At 47.6% G+C, this 13,824-nt stretch overlaps 2 protein-coding genes across 4 annotated transcripts in view; one reads left to right on the top strand and one right to left on the bottom strand.

Annotated features, from left to right (window-relative positions):
- Nucleotides 1–958: 958 nt before the first annotated feature.
- On the top strand, nt 959–6,636 carry ZP4 (zona pellucida glycoprotein 4; the record flags this gene model as incomplete). The annotated part of the gene is made up of 12 exons (XM_082308760.1): nt 959–1,157; nt 1,506–1,627; nt 1,705–1,807; nt 2,374–2,529; nt 2,902–3,089; nt 3,265–3,362; nt 3,697–3,827; nt 4,049–4,238; nt 4,313–4,460; nt 5,841–5,919; nt 6,243–6,359; nt 6,494–6,636. The coding sequence occupies 12 exons, from the start codon at nt 959–961 to the stop codon at nt 6,634–6,636; spliced, it is 1,674 nt and encodes a 557-aa protein (XP_082164886.1).
- A 4,263-nt stretch (nt 6,637–10,899) lies between these two features.
- Nucleotides 10,900–13,824, bottom strand: part of LOC309589289 (uncharacterized protein) — a 31,142-nt gene continuing 28,217 nt past the window's right edge. For all 3 annotated transcript variants that reach the window (XM_082309273.1, XM_082309274.1, XM_082309275.1), the window contains exons 8-9: nt 12,219–12,338; nt 10,900–11,718 (exon numbers count right to left, since the gene is read on the bottom strand). In XM_082309273.1, coding sequence (XP_082165399.1) covers nt 12,242–12,338 — 97 coding nt within the window. In that variant the 3' untranslated portion in view covers nt 10,900–11,718; nt 12,219–12,241. The remainder of the gene's footprint in view (nt 11,719–12,218; nt 12,339–13,824) is intronic.

A 13,824-nucleotide genomic window follows, 5' to 3' on the forward strand; every position in this document is an offset into this window, starting at 1 on the left:
TGTGCAACACCTCTGCAAAAGTGTAAAGACATTCACACCTCAATTGCATGAATGCAGAAACATCTGTATGGAATGATGGACAATAAGGCTTTTACTCAGTGTGGGTGCTGTAGCCTGATGTATGGCTAGGGAGAAGGCTCTACATAAGACACGTTGCAGTCACAAGCAGGCAATGGGTGCTGGCAGGCAGAGCTTTCTCTGGGATCACAGAGGATCCCCTTACCTGTGTTTCAGGCCCATCTTAGGGGCTCACCTGTCAGCTTTTGGGGGTGAGGGTCACACAGAGCATATGCTCCTGCCACCTAGCAGCCAGGCCTGGAACAGTCCTGCAGCTACCACCATACAACCACACTGCAAACAGGGCTGTAGTCCACAGCCAGGAGTGTTTAACGGGAATCACCTCCTTTTAGGTGTGCAAAGCCTCCTGAGCTCTATAGTTTTCCACAGACTTCATGTGGAGGGCTATTTCTGTGCTTATATATCTACACCCTGTGTTGGGCATTTGAAGCAGTGGCACCTTTAAAAAAGCAAGAGAGTGTTGTCAGTCAGCTTCTTGCTCTTATGCCATGTAATGAGCAATTAGAGCAGTAGTAGGGTACATAGGGAAAAGCAGGCAGATCTCCTGGATGGGCCAGTGGTGGGAAAAATTCAGGGTGACAAAAAAGGGTTTGAAGACCCTCCTGGGGCTCTACAGTAAATTGCACAGATGAGCTCCTCTCAGCTTAGTGATACGAATACAGACCCATCTCTTGACATAAGCCCAGCTCCCACCCTGTGGTTTTCTTCAAAGGGTGCAAGCACACTGTGATGAGTTCAGAGCCAGGTGAGGGCAATGGAAGGTGTTAAACTCCTGGGCTGGGTCCACCTGGACACTTCAGGAATTTCTGATCCCAGCTGGCTCCACAATTTAAAAGGGCTAGGCAGTAAACTGCTTTATGGTCCTTAGCAAGAGAGCAGGATGGGTGTTGCAGGACAGTCTAGGACTGCATTTGGAGCTGTGCTTTTCTGGGGGTTTCTTGGTCCTTTTGTGTTGGTTGTGGGGGCTCAGGGTAGTGTTTTTTCTGATCCCACCCTGCTGGCTTGTGGCCAGGAAAGCTTGGAGCTCACCTTACCTCCAGGCTGGGAAGGGAATGCTTCCTTTGTGCTGACTACTTGGGGTAAGTGACAGTGGTGTCAAGAGGCTTTTTTACTGCTGTGTCTTTGCACAGTGCAGAGGTATGCCTGGAATGAGGAGAAAGGGGTAGGTTTTGATGTGAAGTGTGTCTAACAGCTTCAGTGCCTTTTGTGTAACCAGGGGCCTATTCATATGATCCAGCAGTCAAGGGTTTCTGTGGAATGCTGTGCCTGGATCTAGATGGCCTTGGCTGGATTCCCCCACACACCCCTGCTGGCCTGGTCCCTAATACTGGCTAGGGCCTTGTTTCCTACAGAAAGGTAGGATCGTAGTGGACCCTGTCTTCACTGTGGGATACTGAAGCCCCTGCTGCTGTCTTCTCTTTCCCTAGATACTGAGGGGAAGGCACATGTTCTGCAGAATGACTCTGACTGTGGGGTCTTGGTATCTGAGACTCCAGATGGCTCCAAGAAAGTATCAGTCTCATATACTGGCTGTTATGTCTTTGAATGGGTGAGTGACCTTAGGGGTTCTGCTGGGACTGTGGCTACCGCTGCTCTGCCTGCCTTGATTGGTGTGACTCTCCCCAGGATGGCAATTACCTCATGCTGGTTGGGCTTGAAGGAACAGATGCTGCTGGACAGAAGGCTCTTCATGAAGAGAAGCTGCTCAGGTGTCCTGTGGACCTTCCTGGTAAGACTCTGACAGGTCCTTAGGAATCCCTGCTTATATCTTGTGGCGATGAGTGCCCTTGCTTTTGGATGGCTGTTCTTAGCCTGTGGGCTGGGAAAGGGGACTTATTGCAGTGCGGAAGACCCCCTGGAGAAGGGTTTGGATACAGGAGCCACCAACTTGCTGGGGATTTTTGCCTCCTTTGCAGGGTCATCAGGTGAATGTTCCTTGTGTCTCTTAGCCATATTCTGACTGCATGAGCCCCTGCAAGTTCAGGGATTGAGCCAGTGACTAGGTACGATGACTTTGCTAACTACCAGAGTTGATCCAGAACACTTCATCTTGACAGATCCCATGCATTCCAGTCTCCTATACATGGCTTCAGGGGGAATCTGTGTTCCAGGGAAATGCAGGTCCCTTCTGAGCAGGCTTCTGTGCCAGCTCCAGGCCATGTGTTTGACCCTCACCTGAGTCTAAATTCCCTTGATTTGTATGCAGAGTCACATGGACACCTTCCACCAGTGTCCTCTGTGTCTTCGTCCCCCTGCTCTTGTGCTTTAGCTGCAAACTCCTGTTGTTTCTTCTAGCCCTGGATGCTCCAAGCAGTAGTGTCTGCTCTGCTGTCCTCAGCCAAGACCGGCTGCCATGTGCCTCCTTGCCTATCAGCCAGGGAGACTGTGAAGTGCGAGGCTGTTGCTACGACCCTAGGGACAGGGTGAAGCCTTGTTACTTTGGTAACACAGGTAAGTGTGAGCAACTGTCCTCCCCTCCTCTTGAAAGAGCTGCAAACTGGGATTCCTCACTTCTCTGGCAGAGCAGGATTGGTGTGTACCAGTCCTGCAGATGGCTTAGGGCTCTGTTTTGGCTGTCAAGAATACTCTGGCCCATTGAAGTGTCCAGCCCTTTAATGTGTATTGCAACAGACCTGGGTTTATGGCCAGAATCAGTGTTGCTGTTGGAGCTGGTTGCACTTGTCTTGCTGTGCTTAGCACTTGCTTTGGGTGTTACAGGCAGAACTTGCAGGACTTGCTGGCCTTGTCTTTGCTGTGATGTTTGAGCCTCCTCTCCATCCCTTTTCTCTCTGAGCTCAAGACCAATTGTATCTTTTCCTCCAGTGACAGCTCATTGCACACCAGATGGCCAGTTTTCCATTGCCATCTCTCGGGATGTGACCCTGCCACCTGTTATCCTGGACTCAGTGCAACTGGCCAGTGGACACAGCACTGGCTGTGTCCCTGTTGTGAAAAACAATGCCTTTCTTGTGTACCAGTTCCCACTCTCTGCCTGTGGCACCACCTTTCAGGTAAGAGCTGCAGCTGGCACTAGGCTGGAGTAGCAGGAGCTTGCAGACCTGGGACAACTTGATGTGGCTTTGGCTACTTAATGAGCACCTCACAGACTTACAGAGGCCAAATGCTGTTCTGGCATTAATCCAGCGTGACTTTACTGCAGCAACAGTGCCTGGTCTGTCATTCCAGGTGACTGGAGACCAGGCCATATATGAGAATGAGTTGGTGGCATCCAGGGATGTGAAGACTGGGAGCCTTGGCACTGTCACTAGGGATAGCACTTTCAGGTAATACCGTGGGGATGGTATTGCTGGGTGTCACTGTGTTCAATGTCACTAGGGAAATTCCTGCTTGTCACAAGCTCTGAATTCACAACAGGGCGCTGGAGTAGGCTAAGGACAGGTATGTCTCTAGTTAGTGGGAATAAAGCTGGTGCTGCTCAGTGACACTCTGTAGACTCAAATCTGAACTCTGAAGAGAATTTCAAGTACTTGTTAAAAGGAATTGTTGGAGGAAAGATTGTGACTAATTAAAGCAGATATTATGTTGCCATCTTGGAGAAAGGAGATATTGGAGTGACCTTTCTTATCTGCATGATTTGGGGTTTTCCTGTCCCACCAGGTTACATGTCCGCTGTAGTTACGCCATCACTGGGAGCTTCATTCCCTTGAGTGTTCAGGTCTTCACATTGCCACCACTCCCTGCTGTGTCCCAGCCAGGTCCTCTGTCCTTGGAGCTGCGTGTTGCCTCAGGTATGAGGGGTTTGCAGGACTTGCTCAGGCCTCTTGGTGCAGGGCTCTGGCCTCTGCCGAGTAATAAGGGAGTGTTGATGGGTGAACCCAGCACTGCTTTTCCCCTGGCTTCTTCCCTGCTATGGTAGGAACTTATTGACATGGCTATAAAGGATGCTTTCAGGTTGCCTTTTTCTGTTTGTTCCTACTCTAAAGTGATTCTTGGGTTTCTTCTGTCCCAGACGGAAGCTATACTTACTACTATACTGACAGTGACTATCCTGTTGTGAAGACTCTGAGAGACCCTGTTTATGCAGAAGTCAGGATCCTACAGCGAACAGACCCAGACCTGGTTTTGATTCTGCACCACTGCTGGGCCACACCAAGTATCAATCCCCAGCAACAGCTGCAGTGGCCTGTTTTGGTGGATGGGTAAGTGACTTGTAAATAGCTTTGGATCAGGGGAATGACTTGCACTTTTTTCACTGCTGGCCTCCCCTTCTCAGGTGCCCTTATGCAGGGGACAACTATCAGACACAGCTGGTACCTCTGAGTCTTGCCTCAGGACTACTGTTCCCTTCTCATTACCAGCGTTTCACCCTCTACACATTCACCTTTGTGGACTCCACTTCCCAAGAAATGCTCTCTGGGCTGGTAAGATCCTGTCCTGGTTGCGTAGCTTCCTATTGAAAACAAGTAACATGTGTGAGCAATAAGAACCATTTCAAAACTATGAGACTCTTGGCCTTGCCGGGGGGAGGGGGGGGGGGGGGGCAGGGGGCAGCGGCAGCTAAAGACTAGGAAAATCCCTTCCTGGAACAGGAGGGGAGAGGTTGATGCAAGAAACTCTTTATTCCCTAAGATCAATGTGGTAGAGGTAAGATGCATCACTGGAAGTCTGTGACAGAAAATGAGACTACTGAAAGGGTAGGTCTGCTTGAGCAAGTACTAGCTTGCCACCCACACTGTTCTGTTGAACTAACTTTGGGTGTGTGCTCTAACTATGCTAATTAATATTCTCTAAACTAAATTTCTTGGCCGAAATGACTTGGAAATAGCTTTTGGTACCTGGAAAGCATCTGGGCTCTGAATCTCATGGCTTCTGAGCAGTTAAGTCACATGAAGTTCACCATGCCTTGTACTGTTTGCTCAGTGCTCCTGGGATCAGTACTCAAAACTGGTCCCAGCTGTACTTAGCAGTGGTCACAGTGTAGTGGTACTTGGATAGATGTGTCCCAGGTGTCAGGGAGAAGTGCTGTAATGCCAGATCTGACCAAGTTTGAAGATGTATGGTAAAGGTATCAAAGCTGCCTTGCAGCAGAGAGCTCCAAGGCTACAGCCTGTATGTGAAGCAAGCCAAAGCAATCTTTCTGCCTTCTCCCTTCTGTGACCAGGTCCACTGGGTCTGGCTGGGATGGAGTTCACTTTCCTCATAGCAGCCCATATGGTGCTGTGTTTTTGGATTTGTGGCTAAAACAGTGTTGATAGCTAGAACATTGGTGTGTTATTTGCTGAATAGTTCTTGCACAGCATCAAGGCTTTTTTTTCCTTGCTCTGCTGTTTCTCATCCCAAGTGAGGAGGCGTGGGGTTGGCTAGATGCTGGTAGGCAGCACAGCTGGGATAGCTGACCCAAATTGGCCAAAGGGATATTCCATGCTGTATGATGTCATGCTCAGCAATAAACACTGGAGGATTTTGTCTTCCAATGTAGCTGATGCTCAGAGGCTGGCTGGGCATCAGTCTGCTTGTGGCAGTGGGGTGGATGATTCTCCTTTGCATCACTTGTGCTTTGATTTTCTTCTTCCCTCTCCCCCTCTCCTTCACTTATCAAACTGTCTTTATCTCTCCAGCCATGGGTTTTCTTGCTTTTGCTCTTCCTATTCTCTCCCCACCCTGCTGGGGCAGGGTAGGGGGAGTGAGGAAGTCTCTGTGTGGGTGCTTAGCTGCTGGCCAGGGTCAATGCACCACACCAGGATATTGCCTGTCTACAGATACTGCCTGAGTGATTCCAGGCTGTGTCCCGTTCTTTCTAGGTGTACCTGCACTGCAGTGCTTCCGTGTGCCACCAGTCTGTACAGGAGTCCTGCACCACTACTTGTCCTGCTAGAGCCAGTAAGCATCCTAGCTTTTCTGCTTCCCCGTTCAAAGTTCCAACAAGGGTCTAGCCTTGGTAGGAGGACACGTAGGCTGTGCACTAGTTGCCTCGAGCCATGGACAGCTTGACAAGGCATCTCCTGCTCCTTTCCACTGAGGAAGGGCCCTTGCCCTTATGCCAAAAAGGCAGAGGTCTTCATAGGCTCTTAATTCTGTGTTGACTCACATGGAAGGCTTGGCCTTCAGAGCTTCTCCTGTGTTGAGAAGGTGACCTGGACTAAGTTTGCTGATCCTCAGGGTACTACATCTTCTCACCTAAAAACCTTCATGTTCCTCTGTAGGGGGTAAAAGGAGTGCTGAGCATCCTCTTCAGGACAGTGCCTCCCATGTCTCCAGCAAAGGCCCTGTAATTTTCCTCCAGGATGAGCTAAGATGGGACACAGCCAAGGATGGCCTTGGTAAGTGTGCCAGCTCAGCATAGCCAGGCTGGGAAAGGGGGTGGTCTAAGTCTTTCCTGCAGAAAGACTGAGCCCCTAAGGCATTCCTGTGCCTTGCTCTGGGAGTGTTAACTGGGGCCTCTCTCCCCCCACAGGAGCAGCTGTACATGCTGCAGCCCCCTGGGCTCTGGGGTTTGCTGCTGTGGCAACTGGGGCAGCTCTGTGCATGGTGCTTGTGGCTGCTGTGCTGTGGCAAAGGAAGGAGCCTGTAACACATGAAATCAATGTATTGCAATAAAGTGGCTGTCAAACCCACTTGGTCTGTGGGACTCCTTCTCCCTGGTCCAGAGCACATGGAGTTGAACAGGAATGTGTCATGGGGACACTGGCTGTAAGCCTTTGTTTGCAAGACAAAAATTATCCTGATGGCTGTGAGAGAGCTTTCCAAATGCTGTTTCTCTGAATCCATCTCTCTTATTCGCTATTATTCTGCTCTGGGATTACTGTTAACTGTCTGCGGCTGTCAAGAGGGAGCCCTTGTCATGGCCTGGGCTGCTGGGAAGCTGCAGACCGAGACAGAAGTGATGCTGGGTGGTGTCTGTATTTCTGTCAGTGGCTAAGGTGGCCTTCAAATGTACTTATCTTGGCTCCTCTCAAACACTGAGTAGAAGTGCAGCAAAACTAATTAAAAGCAAATCCTGCAGCTGCTTCTCCTTTGGGGATGCAGAGCTGGTATTTGACTGTGCAGAGGAGCTGGGAATTGCCTGCTCGCCCCTGACCTCACTGGGTAAGTCAGGGCTGTGATCACGTGGCAGGACTCAGAGGCAGGGATGGCAAAGCACTATGCAAATGGACCTTCCTTATGATGCTGTACTTGAACCTACCTCTCTTGCTCTGGAAACAAAAGGGCAGGTAGGATTTTTTTCTTTCTGGAGAATGAGAACAGGGAAACTTCATTATGACTGAAAAAATCAAAGGGCCTAAGTGGTTTGAACTTCAGGAAAAAATTAAAACTTGATTTAAAGATTAATCTTAAACCTTCATGCAAGAGCAGACAGTTGGGAGTCTTCGAAGCTCTCGGATCAAAGCTAATTTGACACCACTGTTGGCATAACAGTGCCACAGATGAGCTGCTTTGAGGTGAGGAAACTTCCTGTTCTGAGCACCAGGAGCAGTTCAGTGTGGTGCGGTCAGTCACAGCAGCTGAGCAGGATCATTCTTGGCTTCATGAGGTCCTGGGCAAAAAAACAGCCCAGCAAACCTCTCCTGATGGAGGAGGGGGAAAGGGGCTTCACCACCCCCCCTTCCTGCCCACGCTGGGGGAACTCTGGTGCTTGCACTCACACTGAGTCCCCTTATAGCTGATGGGGTAGTCCTTGAGCAAGTATGCTTGAGGGGAAGGAAATTTTTTTTCTTTTTTTCCCCACAGGCTTGATTAGAAATTCCCTCCCTTGAAAGACAGGGGAGTAGTCTTAATCATATTGCTTAGGGGCCTTTAAAGGGGAAGAGCAGCTCTTGCATACATGGAAACAAAGAACTGAACAGTATCATGCTTGAGGTAGCAGATATTGTTCTATTTAATTGGCTTCTGCCAATACTGTGTGATTGGAAGGTGTTAACAGGTGGTAGCGACTGCTTTTTAATTCGTTTCTTGCCTCCAACAAGAAATTTCAGGAATAATCTTACAATATTTTTATTTTTCTAGCAGAACTGCTCTTCCCTGCTACTTCCAGGAAAACAAGTGCTCTTAGTCTTGCCTGCTTTTAAAATCTAATTGGAAGAAGAGAAGATAAGATTCCTTCAAGTTGTATGGTGGGAGAGTGAAGGAGATCACAGGCTGGAGAAATCATCAACTGGAGATAGGTCAAATAGCCTCCTCCTTTAGGGAGTGCCTTTTGCAACTACCTGGCCTTGGGACAGGTGGAGCTCTGTCTGGCAAAGCAGAAGTTAAACTCATAATGTGCCTTATGACAAGTCTTTAGCAGCTGTCTGTAATGTTAATTGGGCCATCAGAGGAGTAATAGAGACCACACCTTTTCAGTACACCAGGCAGGGTGCTCTGGCACTGCTCTTAACTGTGTGTGCCAGCCAAGGTGTAAACACCTTCCTGGCTGCCGCTGGAGTCTTCCCATGCCTCAGTAAGGCAGACAGAAATATTTGCTTAGAGAGCTTAGATGCCTGTGCGGAGGCTGAAGGTGCTAGGAGAGGAGAGTCCCTGCCCAGCTGCTCCCTGCTGCCCTCCACGGGGTTGCTGAACCATCCCAAAGTGGCAGGGAGCTCTGGGGATCAGGTAGATTCTGTGGCAGCGACCATCCCTTCTGGTGCAGAGCTGGATCTTGCTGTAATGGACCTGCTGCTTAGTGTAGGGTGCATGCAGTGATAAGTGCAGGTAGGTGAGTGCAGAATGAACTTAATTCCCTTATCCGCTCTGTGGGAAGTCTTCTGTGCTTGAGGCTTGCTATTCGGTCTCTAGCAGGAGGGGAAGGGCACAAGCAGCAGCGGGATGCGAGTTGTCAGTGTGAAGCACTGGCACAGGGTGAAAGCCAGGCAGCACGGTGGCTTCCTCCTCTGGTGCATTGTCCCCCTCTTCCTAGCCTGTTCTCCTTCTCCACCCGGGTGTTAGGGGCTTTCATTGCTCCTTTGTTCTGCAACTTTCTGGCAAAAGTGTACTCTTTTTCCTTCTACCTTCACAGTACCTTTTGAGTTAACTGCATGTGACTTGTGCCAGCACCCTCTTCAGCTTCACTGCATGCTGCTTGGTTATACAGCTGGACTAAAGGTGTTGTGGGTTGCTGTAGACATTGGCTTAGACTCCTGCAGGTGAAGGAAAGCTGTTCTGTCCAGGAGGGTGCTGTGGGCTGTGAATGAAGGAGGAGCTGAGGAGAAGCAGCCCTGAGGCCAGCCAGCACATGTCCCTTAAGGCTGTTGTGCAGCGCTGCTAATGAAAACAGATTTTCAGAAAGAAACTCCTGACGCTGAGCATCAGCACACTTTGTCCCCAGTGCCTTCACCCTTCCCTCTGGAAGTGGGGTGTGCTGCTCTGCTGTGTCTGCCCACTCTGTGGCTTTGGAAGCAAAGCCCAGCAACAGCCCCTAATACAGGGCTGCTCAAAATGAACATCTATGCTCAGCCATATCTGAACTTTCCAAAGGCTGTCCTTGCCCTCTGGATCTTTGAGAACAGCACCAGCCTCAAAAGAACAAACTTGCTCCTTTTCCAGAGCTAAGGAAGTTCTTTAAAAGCTTGGAGGTAACAATTTCTTTCTTGACCAGACCTTAACTGTGTGGAAGTTGCTATATTCAACCCAGGTGTTCATTAATAAATACCTGAAAACAATTATCATAATAGCGATGCTTTTATTAAATTTCTTATGCTTGTATTACAATGCATCTTGGAGTGGAGAACTATACAGTATGTTACACATTATAAATATATTTTCTGAAAATACATGAATATATTTCATATAATGCTGTAATAAAAAAAGAGTTGCTAGTTCATTTTAGTTAAAAACAAACACCACCCCCACCCCCCAAAAAAACCCAACAAACCTATGCTGTGAATGGAGGTGGTAGTGGTGGGGAATACCAGTTCATGATGCTATGTCTTAAAACACTTTAAATTCAGTTTGCACTGATTCACATTCCTTACAGTCTCTGTACAGCTGGAGGGATAATGGAGGGTGTAAGTTAACACAGGATTTTAGTCCCCTGTACTTCTGGAGATATACAGACTATTCACAGAATAGAGAACCAGGTCTGGGCTGCTGCCTTCACTCACCCCTGCAAACTACAGCTGCTCTGGGAGAGCATGGCTGGGATGCTTTGAATCTCAGAAGAGATCCTGCTCTGGTTTTGAGGACTCCAAGGGCTCCAGCTGATCTGGGTGAACAAGGGGGAAGCATCTGTTACTGAAAGGCTAAGCCTGCTGAAGTTGATCCATTCCTGCTAGCTTCTCAAATCTTGGTTCGTAGGCAACTTTGGGTAGGGGAAGGACGCTTAAACAGTAATTGCTTGACTTGCAATTATATTGTAATTTAGGGGGTAGAATAATCTTTTAACAGGAGGCAAAGTTGGTTTATTTAAATCTTTACTCCATGTGCATTAAGTATTGTGCTAGTACCAATAAGACCTGGTCTGCAGAGACTACTGCAATGATAGGACCTTCAGAAGCATGTGCTGCCTGTCCCTTGAGTCTGGAATCAGTGGACATGCTGCAAGAAGGCAGCCACAAAACACAGCCATAGCGTTGCGCAGTTGGTAACGTGGCCCAAGAAGGCAGCCACCAAACACAGCCATAGCGTCACGCAGTTGGTAATGTGGCCCAAAAGAGCAGCAGCTTATAAAGGATGTATGTATTTGAATAACTTTTCCTTTCAGCTCTGCTCTCCCTCTTGCCTTTTCCCAGCAGAGAGAGCACAGGCTGAGTCATACAACAGCATAACCACCCTACCTGCAGCCTCAGGCCCCCACCTGCACAGCCAGAGGACTTAACTTGTAACTTAAAAGTAGGAATTCAAGCCTGGATCCCCCGTTTCCCCCCCCCCCCCCCCAAAAGACTGATAGCACAAGGGCTGGGCTGCCTGGTGAAGCTGAGGTGTTGCCTTGGATGCACCCTCCAAGTCTCTCGAAAGGCTGATTCCTGCGGTGCCCCTCACTCTGGTCTCTGCAATGAGCCTGCGTGATGCCAACTTCTGTATAGGGTAGCACTGGAGTTGAGGGGCCTCTGCAGAAGGAGCAGACCCACAGGATTAGAAGCTAGTGGTGGATTCAAGAATGGCCTCGTAGGAAGTCTTGGTTTTAAAGCCTTGGTTTTCCTGTTGGATTCCAGTAAAATGGCACAGCTGGCCAGATGCTGCTCTGAAGGGAGGAGCTGTGTTGGGGAGCAGAGACTGCAATTCAACCCCCCCAGAGGGACGAGGCTGTCCTTCCAACAGCCACTTCTGCACCAGGCAAGGAGTCCCTGGCACTCTTCTAGATGCTTCTGTGTCCCATAAAACCTACATTTATTTCAGCTGGAGAAGGTCCCTAGAAAGCAATGATAATTTAAAAGCTTCAGTGTTTCAGGTAATTCTGTTCCTAACCCAGAGAGGAGGAACAATTTCCAAATCTTACTTAAAAGTCTCTGTTGGTTATGTTGCTAAGATGCTAACAGCAATTTTCATCTATGGCTTGACTTTTGTAAGTATACTTCAGATTCAGGAGCAAAGCCGTGCATAGCTGAGGATGCATCTGTCCACAGACCCTTCTCAACCTCCCCCTTCCCTCTTTCCCTTCCAATGCTCAAATCGGAGTTGCTCTGTTGACAACTGTAGGATGCAGGTTGCACAAAGTAACCCTGCAGTTCTTGGTTTTGTGTCCATTGGTGTTCCCACTTTGCCTTTCTGAAACAGAAACACACAGTGAATGTGAGAGATTAGAAGTTTCTCTGCATTTAACCCATGGGCTGAGTTGGGAAGGTGCAAGATGAGGCTGAGCCTGGTTCTCTTTTAGTCTTGATTATGGGCAGATTGTCTCTTTCCCAAGGCATCTAGTTGCTTATTATTTGGCAGTCTTTTGGCTGACTGCAAATAAATTAATTTGCTCTTGTACTTTTTGTAAAAAGGCTGCGTGATGTAGCCTATATGACTACAGATGCCTCTGAACTGTGGGTTTAAAAAAAAAAAAAAAAAAAAAGTGGGGTACTATTAAAATGAAGGCATATGGGCCAGTCCTCAGCTGGCATAAATCCATATAATTTGAATGTCAAAAATCTGACCTGTTCCTGTCTTTGCATGTTGGAGCATGTTTGGATGAAGGAACAGGACTGTCTAATTTCTGTGCTGAGAAGAGGCAAAAAAATCCCCAACCCACAAAGACACACATGCTGCTTTACTTATTTTACCTTGTTCCATTTGACTCGGGTTATCAGAAAGGCCATATGTTTTCATTCTTTGTATTTTGCCCCAGAACGATCATGGAGTTCCTCTCAGTTTTCCTCAGCTCTGAAGACATAATATCTGGCCTTAACAAATGGAAAAATACAATTAAAGTTGACAGCGGTCAGAACGCATGGCTGTGTTTTTAGCATTAATATGCTGTGCATATGTACCCAACATCCAAGCTGCACCTAAAGCAGCTTCCCCCTTTCCAGTTTGAAATTCCAAAACAGATGCTGTCCAAATATTTGTGGCAGCATCCAAAAAAAGAAGCTACAAAATGTAGCACTTGGCATGGAGTCACAATGTAATGGATGGGCACAAACATAATTTTGTTGAGAGCAACCAGTATTTTCTGCCTAGCTGGAAGAGAGGGGGAGAGACTGGTGGGTGAATGTCACAGGGAAGTTAAAAATTCTGGCCTGAAGTAGTAAGTAGGAAATGAGACATTTTGAAGAACAACACTAAGCTAGCTGCTGTAGACTGTCTCCAGCTTAATTTTTTGTTCGTTATTTATTACATACGATTGAAATAAGTGTAATGCATCCTGTTTGGTTGTAATGGCTTAGTTAGCTCAGGCATCCAGGACTTATGAAAGACAGACCTTTTGGAACACTTTAAAAATAGCTGCTGTTTAAGAAATAAAAGCTGTAGTTTTGGGTTTTTTTAATGCAATATTTCAAAGCTATTTACAGAAAATAAATAGCTAATAGCTATTTATTTCAAATAATAGTAATAATAGCTATTTACTTCAAATCTTTGATTTGAAAAATTTTTCAACTTGAAGTCCTGGCTGATGTGGTGCAGACTCTTTATTTTGCCAGCTACTAATCTGTTTTCTTTTTAATCTAAATGTTGTATGATTTTTTGTTTTGTTCAGGTCTTAATTCTTTTACAATGGAATGATCAAATTTCTGCCTTGATATGATTCTTTAATTCTTTGGCTGCTTCTCAACCCTGAGTGCAGACATCTCCCTTGGTAGCAATTTCCCATGTGAAGAGCAGCGTTCAGACCTGGGTCTGAGGCTCTAGGGCCCTTTTCAGCCTTTGCTATACAATATTGAAGATGGGGTTTTGTAATGTTAGAACTGCACTGTCCTTCCTAACTTACTTCACCCTAACCACAAAGTAGTCATCATACAGTAGCAAGTTTTTGGTGGCTGTCAAACTGAAACTAGCATTCAAACTTTTACTGCCATGAAAGATATCGTAATTTGAGGTTAGCTCATTCCCACACAGCTGTATTAAAGCTGCAACTCCCATAGATGCACAGGTGGGTGTGTCCGCACAGGAATGCCAGGCTGGGATTGCCCAAACCTTCCCAAATTAGATCCTGCCCTGGAAAGGGGTTGGGGATAGCATCAGAAAAGCTCCTGAGCTTTCATTGAGATGGCTGCCTCTTTATCTCTGCCAGGGCTGGAACAACTGCTGGGCCAGTCTGCTTCCCGGCAGCAGTCATGGCAAGTAGCAGGAGACTGTATGTCTTGTCTGTTTGTCTTCAAAGGGAGCTAGGGAAAGTAAGGAAAAACGATATAAAGGTGCTAATGTGCTCCTCCTTGGCCCTGGATTTTT

This window comes from Platalea leucorodia (genome assembly GCF_965183815.1).
Source record: "Platalea leucorodia genome assembly, chromosome: 4".
NCBI classification, from domain to species: Eukaryota; Metazoa; Chordata; class Aves; order Pelecaniformes; family Threskiornithidae; genus Platalea; species Platalea leucorodia.